This window comes from Delphinapterus leucas, chromosome 7 (genome assembly GCF_059928025.1).
Source record: "Delphinapterus leucas isolate spDelLeu-1000000601 "Yukka" chromosome 7, BTC_Dleu_Yukka2, whole genome shotgun sequence".
Lineage (NCBI taxonomy): Eukaryota > Metazoa > Chordata > Mammalia > Artiodactyla > Monodontidae > Delphinapterus > Delphinapterus leucas.
This window is the reverse complement of record NC_143135.1, coordinates 77,367,810-77,388,300: the sequence shown is the minus strand read 5'-3', so window position 1 is coordinate 77,388,300 and position 20,491 is coordinate 77,367,810. Positions and strand designations below refer to the sequence as shown.

Genomic DNA, 20,491 nt, shown 5'->3' with positions numbered 1-20,491 from the left:
ACTGGTACAAAGGGCAAAAAGAGGTCAAATAGATTACTGCTTAGCTCTGGTCAGATTTCTCAGGGTAGCCTGTGGTTCAGGATCAATTGTCTCACCACAAATACATGGATATTGGAGATAGATATCTAATAACATCATTTTAAAGTATAAAAATATGGGGAAAATATAGCTTATTTTACCCTACATCTACCAGAAGAACGGTCAAGTACATTATCTTTGTGATAAGGATTTGGTTGTGATGGAAGGCTTTTATTTTATTAGTCATTTATTAATACTCTTATATCTCATTATTTCCTAAGTAGCTTTTATTTTCATATGGACATAAGTCTCTGATTTTTCTTGAGGCTTAAGCATTGAATGCCCTCCATTTTTTTCATACAACATTTTTTCTCCTTTAGATTATCACATTACAACATCTTAAATTATTTTAATCTAAAACTAATATTTTCTACATTAGAACAATCATTTGTGAGTACTGATATACCTCCCCTTCTTTGGAAGCTCCCTGTTTCTTGACATTGCTTTATTCTCTAACATATTTTAGGCTTATATTGTACAGAAAATGTATTTTTAATGTGACAATAGCTTATAAGTATTTGTAGTTTAATTATATTTTCAATAACAGTACATATAAATATTTCTATTAACCTAATACTTGATCTTTAATATTCCAAGCTGTCATATTTATAGTATAGCATTTTATAGTTTACAAAGCATTTTCACATACATGATTTAATACTGTTAGTTATCTGTGGAGAGGAGTTCAACTTTTAAATAAGTAAACAATAGTGTTCTCTCTATAAATTGTATACATTTGTTTTCCAAACACATAAAATTTATGTGTGTGTATGTATAGGTAGATATAAATATCATGAAGTCATAGTCATAATAGTATATTACAATAATAACTGAAAACTATGTATTCTAATTTAGAATGGAGATAATTTCTCATAAAACAAAGTTGATATAATGGTCCTAGCAAGATTTGGTATAATAACTATATGTCTGTTTGCTACAGGGAAATCAAAATTGTCTGACGCGTTATCTCTTCTAAGTCTTTAAGGAAGTCTTAGAAGAGACATTGTTGAACAAAAAAGTCTATCTTTTCATTCATAATGCAAAAGAGCTTTTTTAATTGAAAATGTCTGATAACACAAAGGGTAATAATGCACAGAAAAAGAAATCTAATAGTGAAGAAAACCTGTATACAAAAATGCACATTACTTCTATACTAAATGATTTGGAATTTTTTATCACTCTAAATTCCCCTTGACCCTAACCCCCCACCCCCACTAATTGTCTGTCATCTTCCTTTTCAGATAAAACTTTCCACAGAGTACTCTAAAATTATACTGTGTTCACTGCCACAACTTCCATTTGTTCCTTAACTTACTGCTATCTGGCTTCTACCTCTACTGTTCCAATGTACTGCTTTTGCTAGCGATTAACTAATTGACCTAATTGCAGACCTAGACACTTCTTGACCACTATCTTTCCTGACTTTAGTTCCCTTTATTTCCATATCATCATACATTTCTGGTTATTTTCTGACTTCTCTGGTTGTTTCTTCTCAGGGTCTTTTTGAGCTCCTCTTTCTTTGCTTGGATATGCTGGAATTTTTGAGAGTTATGTCATCCTCTTCTTTGCTTATATATCCATACTCTGTGTAATCTTATTTATACTGTCTGTGTATGTATCTGTATCTGTATGTGAGTGAAGGGTTAACAAAATCCATCCTCTGTGGACCAATTCAACTTTGGGTTAATTTTCTAACTCTGTTCCCTGGATTACTAGCAGGACTTGAACTGTGTTTCAGGCACATTGACTATGTAAAAAATGACCCTTTATTGGTAAACTCTATCTGTACTGGGACAACTGTGAATAAATCATAGATACCTGGTAGGAAGCTATAGCTTTAGGTTTCCCTGAGTGTGGTAATTCTTATAACTGGACATATCTCTTACATGGAAACTATTCATATACAGCCATTACAAGAAATATTGGCTTCTGTTTGGAACATGGGATTTCTAACCCAGGGTGGCTGTCTGCTCCTTGTGATGTCATCACTTGTGGGAATAGGGGCACAGCAAAGATCAGCACTTTGACTGTTTTGTGGCATGCCATGAGAAGTCCTCCTGTTGAAGAATGTTGCCTATCGACATGCAATGTTTTATGCCTTCTAACTGAGGCCAAACCTGGTCTATTGTAGTCATGGGAGTTTGATTGTTTAGCTGAACCAAGACCCCCACTCCACTGGTGGGTATTGAACCATGGCTTTAACTTCATCCATTCATTGACAGCTATCATATCTATATTCACTGCCCAGACATCTTACAAATGAGAAATTGACTCCAGAGTAGCCCATAAGTATCTCAAACTCACAGTTTATCATCCTTCCAGTTACTCTCTCCCTTAAACCTCTTTGTACTGAATGGTCCTTATTTTGATACATGGTTTCACTATCCATTAACTGACCAAACTCCATCTCCAGAGTCATCCTTGATTCCTCCCATTCACTTTTCAGTTCTTAAAAAATTACCAAATCACATTGATTCTACCTCCTAAACAGGTCTTAAGAAGCCATTGTTTTCATTAAATAAAGTACCATTTTATCTGATTTTCCCACTTTTAGTCTTACCTTACTCTTTCTCATTCTGGCAATATTTCTAAAATGTAAATGTTATATGCTTTCTTCAAATTTTTCAGCAATTGTTTTTAGGACAAACTCCTTAACAAGGCTCTTCATGATTTAACTCATGGTTTCCTTTCTAAACAACCTAACTGCCTACAATTTCTCACTGTACACACTAGTCAAAATGAACTACCTATGAACTTATGGTTACCAGCGGGGAAGGGTGGGGTGGAGGGATAGACTTGGGATTGACATGTATGCACTACTTTATTTAAAATAGATAACCAACAAGGACCTACTGTATAGCACAGGGAACACTGCTCAATATTCTGTAATAACCTAAATGGGAAAATAAATTGCAAAAGAATAGATACATGTATATGCATGACTGAATCACTTTGCTGTACACCTGAAACTAACACAACAATGTTAATCAACTATGCTCCAATATAAAATAAAATAAAATTAAAAACAAACAAAAAACCCCACAAAATGAACGACCTACTTTCAGCTCCCTTAATACAACATGTCCTTTCATACCTTCTTTCCTTTTCACGCACTACTTGTTCCCTCTTTCTGGAGTTCCCTCTTTCTGGAGTTCCCTCTCAATGTCTCTGATGAATATCTTTCTCATCTATTAAACTTCAGGTCAAGTTTATATCCTCTGAGAAGTTTTCATTATGCCAGTGATGTTTCTCTATTCAAAGTATTTATTGAATACCTCCAACATGCATAGCACTGAGCTAAGCACCATATGGAATATCTGCATGTGTAAGATTTAGCCATTGTTCTCTACAATACTACAATCTGGTTGGGGAGACATAAGTACACATAAAAATTGAGCAACATACACAATCAGGACTTTAAAATTTATTTCCATAGCCTTGACCTCTTGTTTCATCTTAGGTCAAACTGGTTTTATACATTTCTACTTGGATATTTACTCCCTAAACTCAGAAGGCTCAAATGACGTTTAATAATATCTTGCCAAACCTGTACGTTTTCATTACATTCTTTTTAATTTTTAAAGTCATCAAGTTCCCTCAATTATCAAAGACTCAAAATTTCAGGTTCCTTTGATTTTTGTTTTTTTCATTTTCATTATTCCACCATACACCAAAGTCATAATCTAGTCTTTCCATGAAATACCTTTTCCTTCTGTCTTTCTTTTCTATTTCACTACCACCCTTTTAACATAGGTCCTTTTAAACTCATGGCTGGATACCTCTTGATTTTCCTGCACTGCTTTGTCCAAACTCCATTTTTTTTTTTTACTATCAAGGGACATTTTATTCTATATGAAACTTATCACATTACTCTTATTTTTTAAAATTAATTTATTTTTTGTTGATCTATAATATTGTGTTAAATTCAGGTATATGGCAACTGATTCAGTATTTTTGCAGATTATGCTCCATTATAGGTAAGATAATGGGCACAATTTCCTATGCTATACAGTATATTCTTGTTGTTTATCTATTTTATATATAGCAGTTTGTATCAGTTAACCTCATATCCATAACTTGTCCTTCCCCCCCCTCCTCTGGCAACCACAAGTTTGTTTCTCTATCTGTGTGTCTTTATGTTTTGCATGTACATCCATACGTATTACTATTTAGATTTCACATATAGGTAATATCATACAGTATTTGTCTGACTTACTTCATTAAGCATTGTATCCTCTAGGTCCATCCATGTTGCTGCAAATGGCAGAATTTCATTCTTTTTTATGGCTGAGTAATATTCCACCACATATATAAAACACATCTTAATCCAATCATCTGGGAACGTGGGATGCTTCCATGTCTTGGCTATTGTAAACTGTGCTGCTATGAACATTGGGGTGCGTGTATGTTTTTGAATTAGTGATTTCATTTTTTCCAGATATATACCCATGAGTGGAATTACTGGATCATACGGTAGTTCTATTTTTAGTTTTTTGAGGAATCTCCATACTGTTTCCCATGGTGGTTGCACCAGCTTACATTCCCACCAATAGTGTACTAGGGTTCCCTTTTCTCCACATCCTCTTCAATATTTGTTATTTGTATACATTTTGATGATGGCCATTCTGACAGGTGTAAGGTGATACGTCATTGTGGTTTTGATTTACATTTCTCTACTAAGTCGAAAGTGATATTGAGCATCTTTTCATATGCCTGTTGGCCATCTATATGTCTTGTTTGGAAAAACATCCATTCAGATCTTCTGTCTGTTTTTTGATTGGGTTTTTTCTTTTTGCTGTATTGAGTTGAGTTGTATGAGCTGTTTATATATTTTTGCTATTAACCCCTTATCCCTTGTAAAAAATATTTACAAATATTTTCTCCCATTCAGTAGGTTGTCTTTTTGCTTTGTCTATGGTTTCCTTTGTTGTGCAAAGGGTTTTATGTTTAATTAGATCCAATTTGTTTATTTTTGCTCTTATTTCCTTTGCTTTAGGAGACAGATCCAAAAAAATATTGCTATAATTTACATCAAAGAGCATTACCCTTACGTTTTCTTCTAGGAGTTTTATGGTTTCCAGTCTTACATTTAGGTCTTTAATCCATTAAGAGTTTATTTTTGCATACAGTGTTAGAGAATGTTTTAATTTCATTCTTTTACATGTAGCTGTCCAGTTTTCCCTGGACTATGTGTCTTTTCTCCATTGTATATTCTTGCCTCCTTTGTCATTGGTTAATTGACGATAAGTGTGTGGGTTTATTTCTGGGCTCTCTGTTCTGTTCCATTCCATTAATCTATGTGTCTGTTGTGCCAATACCACGTTGTTTTGATTACTGTAGCTTTGTAGTATAGTCTGAAGTCTGGGAGGGTTATGCCTCTAGCTTTGTTCTTTTTACTCAGGATCGCTTTGGCAATTCAGCATCTTTTGTGAGTCTATATAAGTTTTAGGATTATTTGTTCTAGTTCTATGAAAAATGTCATGGGTATTTTGATAGAGAGTGCTTAAATCTGTAGATTGCTTTGGGTAGCATGTCTATTTTAATAATATCACTCCCTCCAACCCAAGAGCATGGGATATCTTTCCATTTTTTTGGATCATCTTCAATTTCCTTTATCAGTGTTTTATAGTTTTCAGAGTACAGGTCTCTCACCTCCTTGGTTAAGTTTATTCCTAAGTATTTTATTTTCTTATGTGATTATAAACAGGATTGTTTACTTTCTCTTTCTGATATTTCATTACTAGTGTATAGAAAGACAACAGATTTCTGTATATTATTCTTGTATCCTGCAACCTTTCTGAATTCATCAGTTCTAATAGTTCTTGGGTGGAGACTTTAGGGTTCTCTATATAGAGTGTCATGTCATCTGCAAATAGTGACAGTTTTACCTCTTCCTCTTAAAATCTGCATATATTTTATTACTTTTTCTTGTCTGATTGCTGTGGTTAGGACTTCCAATACTATGTTAAACAGAAGCAGCAAAAGTGGGCATTCTTGTCTTGTTCCTGATTTTAAAGAAAAACTTTCATTTTTCATAATTGAGTATGATTTGGCTGTGGGTTTGTCATAAATGAACTTTATTATGTTGAGATATGTTTCCTCTATACAAACTTTGATGAGTTTTTATGATAAATATTGAATTTTGTTAAATATTTTTTCTGTATCTATAGAGACAATCATAATTTTTATCTTTCCTTTTCTTAATGTGGTGGATCCTAGTGATTGATTTGTGAATGTGAACAACTCTTGTGACCCTGGAATAAATCCAACTTGATCATGATATATGATCCTTTTTATGTATTGTTGGATTCAGTTTGTGAATATTTTGTTGAAGATTTCTGCATCTATATTCATCAAAAATACTGGCCTGTAATTTAATTTCTTTGTAGTGTCTTTGCATGGTTTTAGTATCACAGTAAGTGTGGCCTTGTAGAATGAATCTGGGAGTGTTCTATCCTCGTAAAGTTTTGGAATAGTTTGATTAGGACAGTTATTAGTTCTTCTTTATACATTTGATAGAATTCCCCTGTGGAGCTGTCCCATCCTAGAATTTTGATTGCTGGGAGTCTTTTTTTAATTGCAAATTTTATTTCACATCTAGTGACTGGTCTGTTCAAATTGTCTGTTTCTTCTTGACTCAGTTTTGGTAAGCTCTATGTTTGTAGAAATTTGTCCATTTCTTCTAGGTTGTCCAGTTTGTTGGCTATAATGGATCATAGTATTCTCTTATGGTTTTATTTTTTTTTAACATCTTTATTGGAGTATAATTGCTTTACAATGGTGTGTTAGTTTCTGCTTTATAACAAAGTGAATCAGTTATACATATACATATGTTCCCATATCTCTTCCCTCTTGCGTCTCCCTCTCTCCCACCCTCCCTATCCCAACACTCTAGGTGGTCACAAAGCACCGAGCTGATCTCCCTGTGCTATGCGGCTGCTTCCCACTAGCTATCTATTTTACGTTTGGTAGTGTATATATGTCCATGCCACTCTCTTTGGCACAGCTTACCCTTCCCCATCTGCATATCCTCAAGTCCATTCTCTAGTAGATCTGTGTCTTTATTCCCTTCTTGCCCCTAGGTTCTTCATGACCTTTTAAAATTTTTTTCTTAGATTCCATATATATGTGTTAGCATACGGTATTTCTTTTTCTCTTTCTGACTTACTTCACTCTGTATGACAGACTCTAGGTCCATCCACCTCACTACAAATAACAATTTCGTTTCTTTTTACGGCTGAGTAATATTCCATTGTATATATGTGCCACATCTTCTTTATCCATTCATCCGTTGATGGACACTTCGGTTGTTTCCATCTCCTGGCTATTGTAAATAGAGCAGCAATGAACATTTTGGTACATGACTCTTTTTGAATTATGGTTTTCTCAGGGTATATGCCCAGTAGTGGGATTGCTGGGTCGTATGGTAGTTCTACTTTTAGTTTTTTAAGGGACCTCCATACTGTTCTCCATAGTGGCTGTACCAATTCACATTCGCACCAGCAGTGCAAGAGTGTTCCCTTTTTTCCACACCCTCTCCAGGATTTATTGTTTCTAGATTTTTTGATGATGGCCATTCTGACCAGTGTGAGATGATATCTCATTGTAGTTTTGATTTGCATTTCCCTAATGATTAATGATGTTGAGCATTCTTTCATATGTTTGTTGGCAATCTGTATATCTTATTTGGAGAAATGTCTATTTAGGTCTCCTGCCCAGTTTTGGATTGGGTTGTTTTTTTGTTATTAAGCTGCATGAGCTGCTTGTAAATTTTGGAGATTAATCCTTTGTCAGTTGCTTCATTTGCAAATATTTTCTCCCATTCTGAGGGTTGTCTTATGGTCTTGTTTATGGTTTCTTTTGTTGTGCAAAAGCTTTGAAGTTTCATTAGGTCCCATTTGTTTATTTTTGTTTTTATTTCCATTTCTTTAGGAGGTGGGTCAAAAAGGATCTTGCTGTGATTTATGTCATAGAGTGTTCTGCCTATGTTTTCCTCTAAGAGTTTTATAGTTTCTGGCCTTACATTTAGGTCTTTAATCCATTTTGAGCTTATTTTTGTGTATGGTGTTAGGGATTGATCTAATCTCATACTTTTACATGTACCTGTCCAGTTTTCCCAGCACCACTTATTGAAGAGGCTGTCCTTTCTCCAACTGTACATTCCTGCCTCCTTTATCAAAGATAAGGTGACCATATGTGCATGGGTTTATCTCTCGTCTTTCTATCCTGTTCCATTGATCTGTGTTTCTGTTTTTGTGCCAGTACCATATTGTCTTGATTACTGTAGCTTTGTAGTATAGTATGAAGTCAGGGAGTCTGATTCCTCCAGCTCCAGTGTTTTTCCTCAAGGCTGCTTTGGCTATTCGGGGTCTTTTGTGTCTTCATACAAATTTTAAGATTTTTTGTTCTAGTTCTGTAATAAATGCCATTGGTAATTTGATAGGGATTGCATTGAATCTGTAGATGGCTTTGGGTAGTATAGTCATTTTCACGATGTTGATTCTTCCAATCCAAGAGCATGGTTTATCTCTCTATCTGTTTTTATCATCTTTAATTTCTTTCATGAGTGTCTTATAGTTTTCTGCATACAGGTCTTTTACCTCCTTAGGTAGGTTTATTCCTAGGTATTTTATTCTTTGTGTTGCAATGGTAAACGTGAGTGTTTCCTTTCTTTCTCTTTCAGATTTTTCATCGTTAGTGTATAGGAATGCAAGAGGTTTCTGTGCATTAATTTTGTATCCTGCAACTTTACCAAATTCATTGATTAGCTCTAGTAGTTTTCTAGTGGCATCTTTAGGATTCTCTGTGTATACTATTATGTCATCTGCAAACAGTGGCACTTTTACTTCTTCTTTTCCAATTTGTATTCCCTTTATTTCTTTTTCCTCTCTGATTGCCGTGGCTAGGACTTCCAAAACTATGTTGAATAATAGTGGCAAGAGTGGACATTCTTGTCTTATTCCTGATCTTAGAGGAAATGCTTACAGTTTTCACCATTGAGAATGATGTTTTCTGTGGGTTTGTCATATATGGCCTTTATTATGCTGCAGTAGGTCCCCTGTATGCCTACTTTCTGGAGAGTTTTTTTTATTATAAATCGGTGTTGAATTTTGTCAAAAGCTTTTTCTGCATCTACTGAGATGATCATATGGTTTTTATTCTTCAATTTGTTAATATGGTGTTCACATTGATTGACTTGCGTATATTGAAGAATCCTTGCATCCCTGGGATAAATCCCACATGATCATGGTGTATGATCCTTTTAATGTGTTGTTGGATTCTGTTTGCTAGTATTTAGTTGAGGATTTTTGCATCTATATTCATCAGTGATATTGGTCTGTAATTTTTTTTTTTTTGTAGTATCTTTGTCTGGTTTTGGTTTCAGGGTGATGGTGTTCTCATAGAATGAGTTTGGGAGTGTTCCTTCTTCTGCAATTTTTGTGAAGAGTTTGAGAAGAATAGGGGTTAGCTCTTCTCTAACTGTTTGATAGAATTCACTTGTGAAGTCATCTGGGTCCTGGACTGTTGTTTGTTGGAAGATTTTTAATCACAGTTTCAATTTCATTACTAGTGATTGGTCTGTTCATATTTTCTATTTCTTCCTGGTTCCGTCTTGGAAGGTTGTCCATTTCTTCCACGTTGTCCATTTTATTGGCATAGAGTTGCTTGTAGCAGTCTCTTAGGATGCTTTGTATTTCTGCGGTGTCTGTTGTAACTTCTCCTTTTCCATTTCTAATTTTATTGATTTGAGTCCTCTCCCTCTTTTTCTTGATGAGTCTAGCTAATGGGTTATCAATTTTGTTTATCTTCTCAAAGAATCAGCTTTTAGTTTTATTGATCTTTGCTATTGTTTTCTTTGTTTCTATTTCATTTATTTCTGCTCTGATCTTTATGATTTCTTTCCTTTTACTAACTATGGGTTTTGTTTGTTCTTCTTTCTCTAGTTCCTTTAGGTGTAAGGTTAGATTGTTTATTTGAGATTTTTCTTGTTTCTTGAGGTAGGCTTTTATTGCTATAAACTTCCCTCTTAGAACTGCTTTTGCTGCATCCCATAGGTTTTGAATCATCGTATTTTTGTTGTAATTTGTCACTAGATAGCTTTTAATTTCCTCTTTGATTTCTTCAGTGATCTCTTGGTTATTTAGTAATGTATTGTTTAGCTTCCATGTGTTTGTGTTTTTTACAGTTTTTCCCATGAAATTGATTTGTAATCTCATAACGTTGTGGTCAGAAAAGATGCTTGATATGATTTCAGTTTTCTCAAATTTACTGAGGCTTGATCTGTTACCCAAGATGTGATCTATCTTCGAGAATGTTCCATGTGCATTTGAGAAGAAAGTGTAATATTTTTTTTTGGATGGAATGTCATATAAATAGCAATTAAATCTATCTGGTCTATTGTGTCATTTAAAGCTTGTGTTTCCTTATTAATTGTCTGTCTGGATGATCTCTCCATTGGTGTAAGTGAGGTGTTAACGTCCCCCACTATTATTGTGTTACTGTTGTTTTCCTCTTTTATAGCTGTTAGCAGTTGCCTTATGTATTGAGGTGCTTCTATGTTGGGTGCATATATATTTACAATTGTTCTGTCTTCTTCTTGGATTGATCACTTGAACATTATGTAGTGTCCTTCATTGTCTCTTGTAACATTCTTTATTTTAAAGCCTATTTTATCTGAAATGAGTATTGCTACTACAGCTTTCTTTTGACTTCCATTTGCATGCAATATCTTTTTCCATCCCTTCACTTTCAATCTGTATGTGTCCCTAGGTCTGAAGTGGGTCTCTTGTAGACAGCATATATATGGGTCTTGTTTTTGTATCCATTCAGCGAGCCTGTGTCTTTTGGTTGCAGCATTAATCCATTCACGTTAAAGGTAATTATCCATACGTATGTTCCTATTACCATTTTCTTAATTGTTATGGGTTTGTTTTTGTAGGCCCTTTTCTTCTTTTGTGTTTCCCACTTAGAGAATTTCCTTTAGCATTTGTTGCAAAGCTCGTCTGGTGGTGCTGAATTGTCTTAGCTTTTGCCTGTCTGTAAAGCTTTTGATTTCTCCTTTGAATCTCAATGAGATCCTTGCTGGGGAGAGTAATCTTGGTTTTAGATTTTTCCCTTTCATCACTTTAAGTGTATCATGCCACTCCCTTCTGGCTTGTGGAGTTTCTGCTGAGAAATCAGCTGTTAACCTTATGGGAGTTCCCTTGTATGTTATTTGTCATTTTTCCCTTGTTGCTTTCAATAGGTTTTCTTTGTCTTTAATTTTTTGTAAATTTGATTACTATGTGTCTTTGCGTGTTTCTCCTTGGGTTTATCCTCCCTGGGACTCTCAGCGCTTCCTGGACTTGGGTGGTTATTTCCTTTCCCATGTTAGGGAAGTTTTCGACTATAATCTCTTCAAATATTTTCCCGGGTCCTTTCTCTCTCTCTTCTCCTTCTTGGACCCCTGTAATTAGAATGGTGGTGTATTTAATGTTGTCCCAAAAGTCTCTTAGGCTGTCTTCATTTCTTTTCATTCTTTTTTCTTTATTCTGCTCTGCGGTAGTTATTTCCACTATTTTATCTTCCAGGTCACTCACCCATACTTCTGCCTCAGTTATTCTGCTATTGATTCCTTCTAGTGCATTTTTCATTTCAGTTATTGCATTGTTCATCTCTGTTTGTTTGTTCTTTAATTCTTGTAGGTGTTTTTTCTTTAATTTTTCTAGGTCTTTGTTAAACATTTCTTGCATCTTCTCAATCTTTGCCTCCATTCTTTTTCCGAGGTCCTTGATCATCTTCACTATCATTTTTCTGCATTCTTTTCCTGGAAGGTTGCCTATCTCCACTTCATTTTTTTTGTTTTTCTGGGGTTTTATATTGTTCCTTTATTTGGTACATAGCTCTCTGCCTTTTCATCTTGTCTATCTTTCTGTGAATGTGGTTTTTGTTCCATAGCCTGCAGGACTGTAGTTCTTCTTGCTTCTGCTGTCTGCCCTCTAGTGGATGAGGCTATCGAAGAGGCTTGTGTAAGTTTCCTGATGGGAGGGACTGATGGTGGGTAGAGCTGGGGGTTGCTGTGCTGGGCAGAGCTCAGTAAAACTTTAATCAGCTTGTCTGCTGATGGGTGGGGCTGGGTTCCCTCCCTGTTGGTTGTTTGGCCTGAGGTGATCCAACACTGGAGCCTACCCAGCTCTTTGGTGGGGCTAATGGTGGACTCTGGGAGGGCTCACGTGAAGGAGTACTTCCCAGAACTTCTGCTGCCAGTGTCCCTTTCCTCACGGTGAGCCACAGCCACCCCCCGCCTCTGCAGAAGACCCTCCAACAGTAGCAGGTCTCGTTCAGTCTCCTATGCGGTCACTGCTCCTTCCCCTTGGTCCCAGTGTGCACACTACTTTGTGTGTACCCTCCATGAGAGGAGTCTCTGTTTCCCCCAGTCCTGTCGAAATCCTGCAATCAAATCTCTCTAGCTGTCAAAGTCTGATTCTCTAGGAATTCCTCCTCCCATTGCCAGACCCCCAGGTCGGGAAGCTTGACGTTGGGCTCAGAACCTTCATTTCAGTGGGTGGGCCTCTGTGGTATAAGTGTTCTCCAGTTTGTGGGTCACCCGCCCAGCAGTTATGGGATTTGATTTTATTGTGATTGTGCCCCTCCTGCTGTCTCATTGTGGCTTCTCCTTTGACTTTCAATGTGGGGTATTTTTTTGGTGAGTTCCAATGTCTTCCTGTCAATGATTGTTCAGCAGTTAGCTGTGATTCCGGTGCTCTCACAAGAAGGAGTGAGCACACGTCCTTCTACTCCGCCATCTTGAACCAATCTTTCTGTCAGTTTCTTTTTTGTATGTAGATTCATTTGTATTATTTTTTAGATTCCATGTGTATGTGATATCATTATTTCCTTCCTTCTGCTGACTTTGGGCCTTTTTTGTTCTTTGTCTAATTCTTTTACATGGTAGGTTAGGTTGTTTGAGATTTTCCTTATTTCTCGAGGAAGGCCTGTTTTGCTATGAATTTCCTTCTTAGAACTGCTTTTGCTGTATCCCCCAAATTTTGGAAAGTTGTTTTCTACTTTCATTTGTTTTGAGGTATTTTCTGATTTACTCTTTGATTTCATCATTGACCCTTGGTATTTAGTTGCATGTTGTTTAGTCTCCATGTGTTTGTTCTTTTCTGTTTTTCTTTCTGTAGTTGATTTCTAATTGATACCACTGAGGTTGAAAGAAATGCTTGATATAATTTCTATCCTGTTAAATTTGTTGAGGCTTGTTTTGTGACCTAGTATGTGATATATCCTGGAGAACATTGCATGTGCACTTGAAAAGAATGTGTATTCTGCTGGTTTTGGATGAAATGTCCTGAAGATATCAGTTAAGTCCAACTAGTCGTGCTGTGTCATTTAGGACCACTATTGCCTTATTGATTTTCTTTCTAGATGATTTGTCCATTGATATCCGTGGGGTGTTAAAGTCTCCTACAATTATTGTACTATTGTCAGTTTCTCCCTTTATGTCTGTTAGTATTTTCTTTATACATTTAGTTGCTCCTGTATTGGGTGTGTATATGTTAAAGAGTATATATCCTCTTCTTGTATTGATCCCTTTTAATCATTATATAATGCTCTTTTTGTCTTTCATTATAGCCTCTGTTTTATTTTGTCTGATATGAGTATTGCCAGCCCTGCTTTCTTGTCATTTCCATTTGCATGAAATATCCTTTTCTATCCCCTTACTTTCAGTTTGTTTGTGCCTTTTGCCCTGAAGTGAGTCTCTTGTAGGCAGCATATTGAAGGGTCTTGTTCTTTTTTTTTTTTTTAACCAATCAGCTATCCTATTTCTTTTGATTAAAGCATTAATCCATTGATATTTAGAGTAATTTATTGATAGGTATGTACTTATTGCCATTTTATTACTTGTTTTCCAGTTGTTTTGTATTTTTTCCTCTGTTGATCTCTTCTTTTTGTTTCTCCCATTATGGTTTGATGATATTCTTTTGTAGTATGCTTGAGTTTCTTTCTTTTTGGTTGTTGTGTATCTATTGTAGGTTTTTGCTTTGTGGTTACCATGGGGTTCATATATGTTAACTCATAATTATATCTACTTGCTTTGAACTCATAGTCATTTAACTTCGAACACATTGTAAAAGATCTACGTTTTTTACTCCCCTCCCCCATATTTTGTTTTTGATGTATTTTTTACAGCTTCATGTTTATCCCATAAGTATTTATTGTAGTAGGAGTTGCTTTTACAACTTTTTGTCTTTTAATCTATGTACTGGCTTATTTAAGTGATCTTCAATCCCCATACATATGTCTTTCCTATTGGGATTTTTCCCTTTCTGATAGATTCTTACTTCTTTTCCATTTTGAGAAGACCCATCAACATTTCTTTTAGGGTAGGTTTAGTATTGCTGAATTCTTTTAGTTTTTGCTTGTCTGAGAAGTTCTTTATCTCGCCTTCTATTCTAAATGATAATCTTGCTGGGTAGACAGTCTTAGGTTGCAGGTTCCTCTGCCTTTTTACTGTATTTAACTTTCTGTATCTCTATGATTTTGGGTGAAACAGTTACCTATTGTGGTCTTGAAGGGGTGTTCTTATGTGGGTGTGTCCCTATGCAGACTGTGTGTGCCCAGTGCATTTGGTGGATTTGATGTGGATGCCAGTCATATCTTTCTTCATGGTATGCTGGCCTCTATCACCTTGGTAGGGAATGTGGCTAGTAATGGAGGAGTTAGAGACTGTGTGGGGCGTGAGATGTACTTCCACTCTGCTTAGTGGCCATCACTGCCCTGTCAGGGGTGAGATCTGCTCTGAAGTTGCTGGAGCAGAGGCCCTGAGATTTCGGCTCAAGCTGGTTCTGCTTCCTTTAAGTGTGTGTTTTTCCTTCTTCTTGCACTGGGCCTTTGACCCAAAGGTGGGGAGTGCTGAAGCAAATGGGGCTCAGGTGCTTATAGAGGGCTGATATGCTGCCCTGTAGGCATCTGTGACTCCACTCAGATGTAGCCTAAGTTTGCATCTTTTCCCCTGTTGTGATTGTCCCAGATCTAGTGTAAGGCTATGGCGTGGAGTGGGAGGGGTTGGAGCGTTTGCTTGTCTGGAACTGGGGAGCATGGAATGGTGGTCATGGGAGTTCAAGCACCTGCACTGCCATCAGAAGTCTGGGCTGCTTCTGGGGCACTGTTTAAGTAACTGCCAACAATGGACACTGTTCCACTTAGACCACACCCCAGGCCCTAGGTAGCCTCTGCATCTTTAGATTGAGTCTTTTCCCAGGTCCTGTCTGGCCTAGATCCAGGGCCAAGCTGTGGCTTGGAGTGAGCAGGGCTTGACATTCACTTGGCTCAGACTGGGGGGTGTGGCAAGGCAGCAGCCATGAGGGCACACCTCTCTCTGCCCTGTCTGGTGGTAAGCTAACACTTGCACACTCCTCATGAGTGGAGTCTAGGCTTCTCTAGCCTTTCAGTGGTTCTCCAAGCAGCCAAAGGGGCTTGTCTCCTATATGTAGGACCCCAGGAGGGTGACGTCCAGTCTGTGGCTTGACCCACTCACTTCCCAGGGTGAATGTCTGCCTGTGTGATCTCCCTTTTCCTCTTAGTCCTCTCCCAGAGGCACAGCCCTCTTACCTGATGCTTTTCTTGCCATCCTAGCCAATTACATGTGTATCTTTCTTACAGCCTTGGTTGTATAGGAGTCCTTCTACATGTTTCCAGTTAGTTTTCCATTAGAATTGTTCCACATGTGGGTGTATTTTTGAATTCTTTGTCAGGGGAGGTAAGCTCACATCCTCTTCATCTCCCACCTTCCCTACTCCAATTCTTACACTTCTATTTGATCAATATTCTTAAACTCTTATTTATGTCTCTTCTCTGCTGTGAAAAGGCATTTTCATTTTTTCTTCTCTCATCTTTTCCTTCTAACCACTCAAAATATTTTTATTCTTTGTCAGATTTATCCTTTTGTCACTATACAAAATAGTACTATTTTAGTTTAGGCAGTAATGATCTATCCCTTGGATTAGCCCATTAAGTTTTTTTAGTCTCCTTGCTTCCAATTTCTTTCCACTCTTTTCATTCTCCAACATTCATACCAATTATCTTTCAATAATAATAAAGAGGATTATATCACTTCATGCTTAAAAACTTCCACTGATTCTCTACTAGTTATAGGATAGAAATTAAAAGTTCCTAGACATACAAGCATTTCATATCTGATCTCACTCTACATTTCTAGATAATTTACTGTCCTACCAGCAACACATACTACAGTCCTGCCACTCTGAACAAGTTCTATTTCCTTAGGTGTCTTTGTCTTTTACAACAATGTAGGCCTGAACATGCCTAAAATCAACCTATGCTACTTTAGTAGACAACTGGTACTCATCCTTTAAGTCTCCTCTCCAACGTCAAATTTCATACTTCTTTATCACTTTGCTAGTATTTCTGTAACTGCCCCCATAATGCAGTATTACTTGTGTCTTATGATGTAACTACCATTAAACAGTATTATAATGTAACTGCAAACCCTTCTTGGGCAGAGGACCATATCTCTTTCATATGTATAACCCTTGCTAATCAATGTCCAAATAATAGGTACTTAAGACACTTAACAATTTTATTCTCTACTTTTCTAGACTGCAATTCTGTTACTCATCAGTTTGACATCCATATTTAAACATGATAACATCTCTTCCATCTTAAGGGAAAAAGCCATATCTTGGCCCTATATCCCCTCTGGCTATTGTTCTACAGCTCTTTTCCTTTCACAGCCAAGCTACACTTGGTATTTTTTCTTTCTTGCTCTCCATTTCTTTCCAACTCATCACAATCTCTTTTCTGTCCCTATCCCTCCACTGAAATTTCTCTGACAAAAGTTGCCAGTGTGACTTTTTTGTTGTGAAGTATAGTGGACACATTGCCTCTAAGCTGGATATTTTTTCTTTGCCCCTCCTGATTCACTTTCCATACTTCTCTACTTGTCTCTGCTAGGCAGAGACCAAATGATCCCTTGCCTTTTGATTTATGGCTGACTTTGTTCCTCTGGCTTCCCCTCTTCTGGGCTTGGTTTAGTAGTGGCAATGTTACTCTACCTAGCAGCCCTCTCGTATAGCTATAGCTCTTTTCAGTTCAGGTCTGTGGTGGTAATACTGACTTTGTTGTCAGTTCTAGGGTTGCTGCATCATCCACTGTTGGCTTCCCAGTCTCCTTACTAACCTTTTTTCATTACCCCTTTTAAACATTACATGTTTTCTGCTAGCATCCTGATACAAACTTTTTATTTTACTGATTCCCTAGAAGCCATTTGATCTCTGTAAACTGCTTTTTTCCCCATGAAAGTCTGTATTTCCTTAGTTCTACCTTCTCTCACTATATAGTCCTGTATCAACCATTCTGTTCCTATCTGTAGGCTTCTCTTTTTTTCACTTCCTTAAATGTTACTGTTCTTTAGTGTTCTAACCTAGTTCTGTTGTCATAGTATATAATCTCCACAGGTGATCTCATCCATTGTTTTGGCTTCAAATGTCTTAAGCCTAGATCTTTCTCTTGAGCTCTAGACCCATATAATTTCAATTACATATATTAAAATAGCCTCCTGTTTTGTCCTCTTTCAATCAGTTATCAACACTTGTTCACAATAGATTGGAACGATATGTTAAAAAAGAAAAGTTGATCTTATCTCCCATCTGCTCAAATCCTTAACTCCTCCTAAATGCTCAGGATAAAGTTTATATTCCTTAGCATGTAGGTCATTTACCTCTCCAATCTCACATCTAGTGAGCTATTGGTATTCTGCATTCTATTATTCAGCCATCTCTGACTCCTAGAACACATCATTCCTTCTGTTACTCTTGGCCTTTCCACATGCTCATCCCTCTGTCTGGAATACCAACTATCCACTTGTTTCATGATTAACTCCTATTTTCTTCAGAGCTTTGCTGAAGAGTTTTTTATTCCATGAAGTCTTTCTTGAACTATAATAAAGACTGAATGAATTTAATTGTTCTTAGATCTGATCAAGGGAACTATTTGCCACAGGTATTCTAAAAATGGAAGTACTTTAGTAAATAACATTATAAACATGTAAAATATTAACATAAATTACATATGAATTGTAGACATCATTACATAAATTAATATTAAATATTATTATCATTACCCATTTGGTACTGTTCTATACTTTTTGAAGCATTATTTTACTTCTCTCCTAGATTATACTCTTGGGATTATATTTTTGAATATTACACTTCTCCATATCCCCTTCTCAATGCCTGATATAATGCTATGTACATAGTAGGTTCAAGAAACATTTATAATAAATAAATGGAAAATACAGGATGTCAGAGGGTACTCTCTGGTTGGTTGGTCCATCCTACTGCTTCAAGATAATTCATTTAAACTAACCTGGAGAGGAACCAGGAGGGCCGGTAGCTTTTTAAAGATATCCAGGAAAGATTTTCAGTGAGGAAAAACCCATTTCTACCATAAAGTTACTCCTCTTACCTAAATTTATATCATTACAACTCAAATTTTTTTTTCTGTCAGTAAAACCAATATCAATATTTTTAAATGGGTTTTATGATAATTCCCATAGAAAAGTACTAACATAGGCAGCATTGTAATACCAAAGACAACAAATTAAAATTCCTTACTCTTGAAGCAGCTTATATTGTACTCTACCTCAATTCAATGTGTGAAAATAAAATAGTAAACTCTAAAACAGAGGTAAGGAGTAACTGATGAAAAGGCCTACAAACTCAGCAACTAGAGAACTATTTAATTATTATATATTAGAAAATTACACATGATAATCATAAATTACTTACCTCCAGTCTATTATTGGTCTGTGGGAAGAGGGAAGGTTTACCTCTGATTTTAAGTTGGATTCCTGAATTTGTTTGAGGGCCTCTTCTAATGGAGGAACTGGTTTTTGAAAAACTAAGGGGATAATAAAGGTCAAATAGTACAGAAGCACTTCATCTTCAACACTCTGTTTATATATAACTTAATTGGTCAATGATAAAATACTACCTTAAAATTTTTGTAAAAAATATTTTTTAGAATAGTGTAAATATTTTAAATGTAGACACCCAATTCCCCAATAAGAAACAGTTACCTCAAAATTATCATCACCAATTTTAAGAATATTTATTTGGAAAAATGAAACATTGAGAAATGTCCAGCCTTTTTAGTGTGGCATGCAAACTCCATGATATCTGATTTCATAGTTCCATAAACTTCTGACAAAATTTACAAATACTCTTATGAAGAAAAGGGGAAGATATAAAAACACCATTTAACATTTATTGAGCATTTACTGTTAAAGACATTATTTTTAAGCACTGTATAAGTATTAACTAATTTAATTCTTACTAAGGCCTTTGAGGCAGATGCTATTTGAATCTCCATTTTGCATCTGAGGAAACTGAAGCATAGAGAAGCTAAGTAACTTGTTCAAGGTCATACATTATATGGACACTCCTCCACATACCACTCTGCACAACCTCTAATCCAACCCTAGATCCCATAAGTATCCACTTTCCCAAGAATTTCCATTGTGCACTTTGGTACACACCTTTTTGTTTCAGGTGAAACATAGCTTCTTTTTAAAGGATATTGCTTTTCCTTCAGCCCTCTTATGGGGAGGCACAAATAACTAAAAATAACTCAAGGTCTGAAGGTAGAATAGGTGACTTTCTAGCTCTCCAGTGACACTACCAAACTGTTTCCTCCTTTCTTCTTTAAAAAACCCATGTCCTCAGACTTTTCCACTATTATAATGTTTGTTATTTACCTTAAAATGTTTAAGCAAAACCAGTATATTTTTATGAATGGGTTAGTTCAAACTTGAACTCTAGAGTCAAGGGGTGATTGCATAAAATACCAGTGAAAAATGCACAGTTACAAGATGGTTTGCTGGATATTCTAATCATAAAGGGCCAATCCTCTTGAGGCAGAAACTATCAAGCTTTAGATTTTGATTGTTTTTCTAATTAGCATAATCAATGTCTCAAATGGTTCCTTATTGGAAAAACTAATGGCCAGTTGCACAGCCTGATGAATGTTAAAAATGGATTTTCTTTGTTGAAATTTAAGATATTTAAGTGGACTTTCCTAAAATATTTTAATCACTCTCTACCCTTGCATGAACAGAGAATAAGAATCTAGGGAGGTCTATACCCTATACCCTTACAGATGGTATTGAGGTTTGATCTCTGATTAGTCTTGGCTCCAGCTGTTAAACAGGAATATTTCTGATGGTCCAATGCCAGAAGGCACGTAAATTTTGTCTCTGGAATGTGACTGTGTAAGTCTGAGTGGACCTTTCATATAAAGTGTAGTCAGAGCACCTAAAAGGACGGAGGACTGGGACTTTATTGAGCTTAGCAAACAAGTAGTACCAATCGTTTTTTGTCTGCTTTGCTAAAAAATGTTTAGTTGTGCT

At 36.2% G+C, this 20,491-nt stretch overlaps 1 protein-coding gene across 1 annotated transcript in view; it reads right to left on the bottom strand.

Annotated features, from left to right (window-relative positions):
• CEP126 (centrosomal protein 126) overlaps positions 1-20,491 on the bottom strand; it is a 92,084-nt gene that overhangs the window by 28,690 nt on the left and 42,903 nt on the right. The window contains 1 exon segment of the mRNA XM_089915877.1: positions 18,873-18,984. Within this exon segment, the coding sequence (XP_089772003.1) occupies positions 18,873-18,984 (112 nt within the window).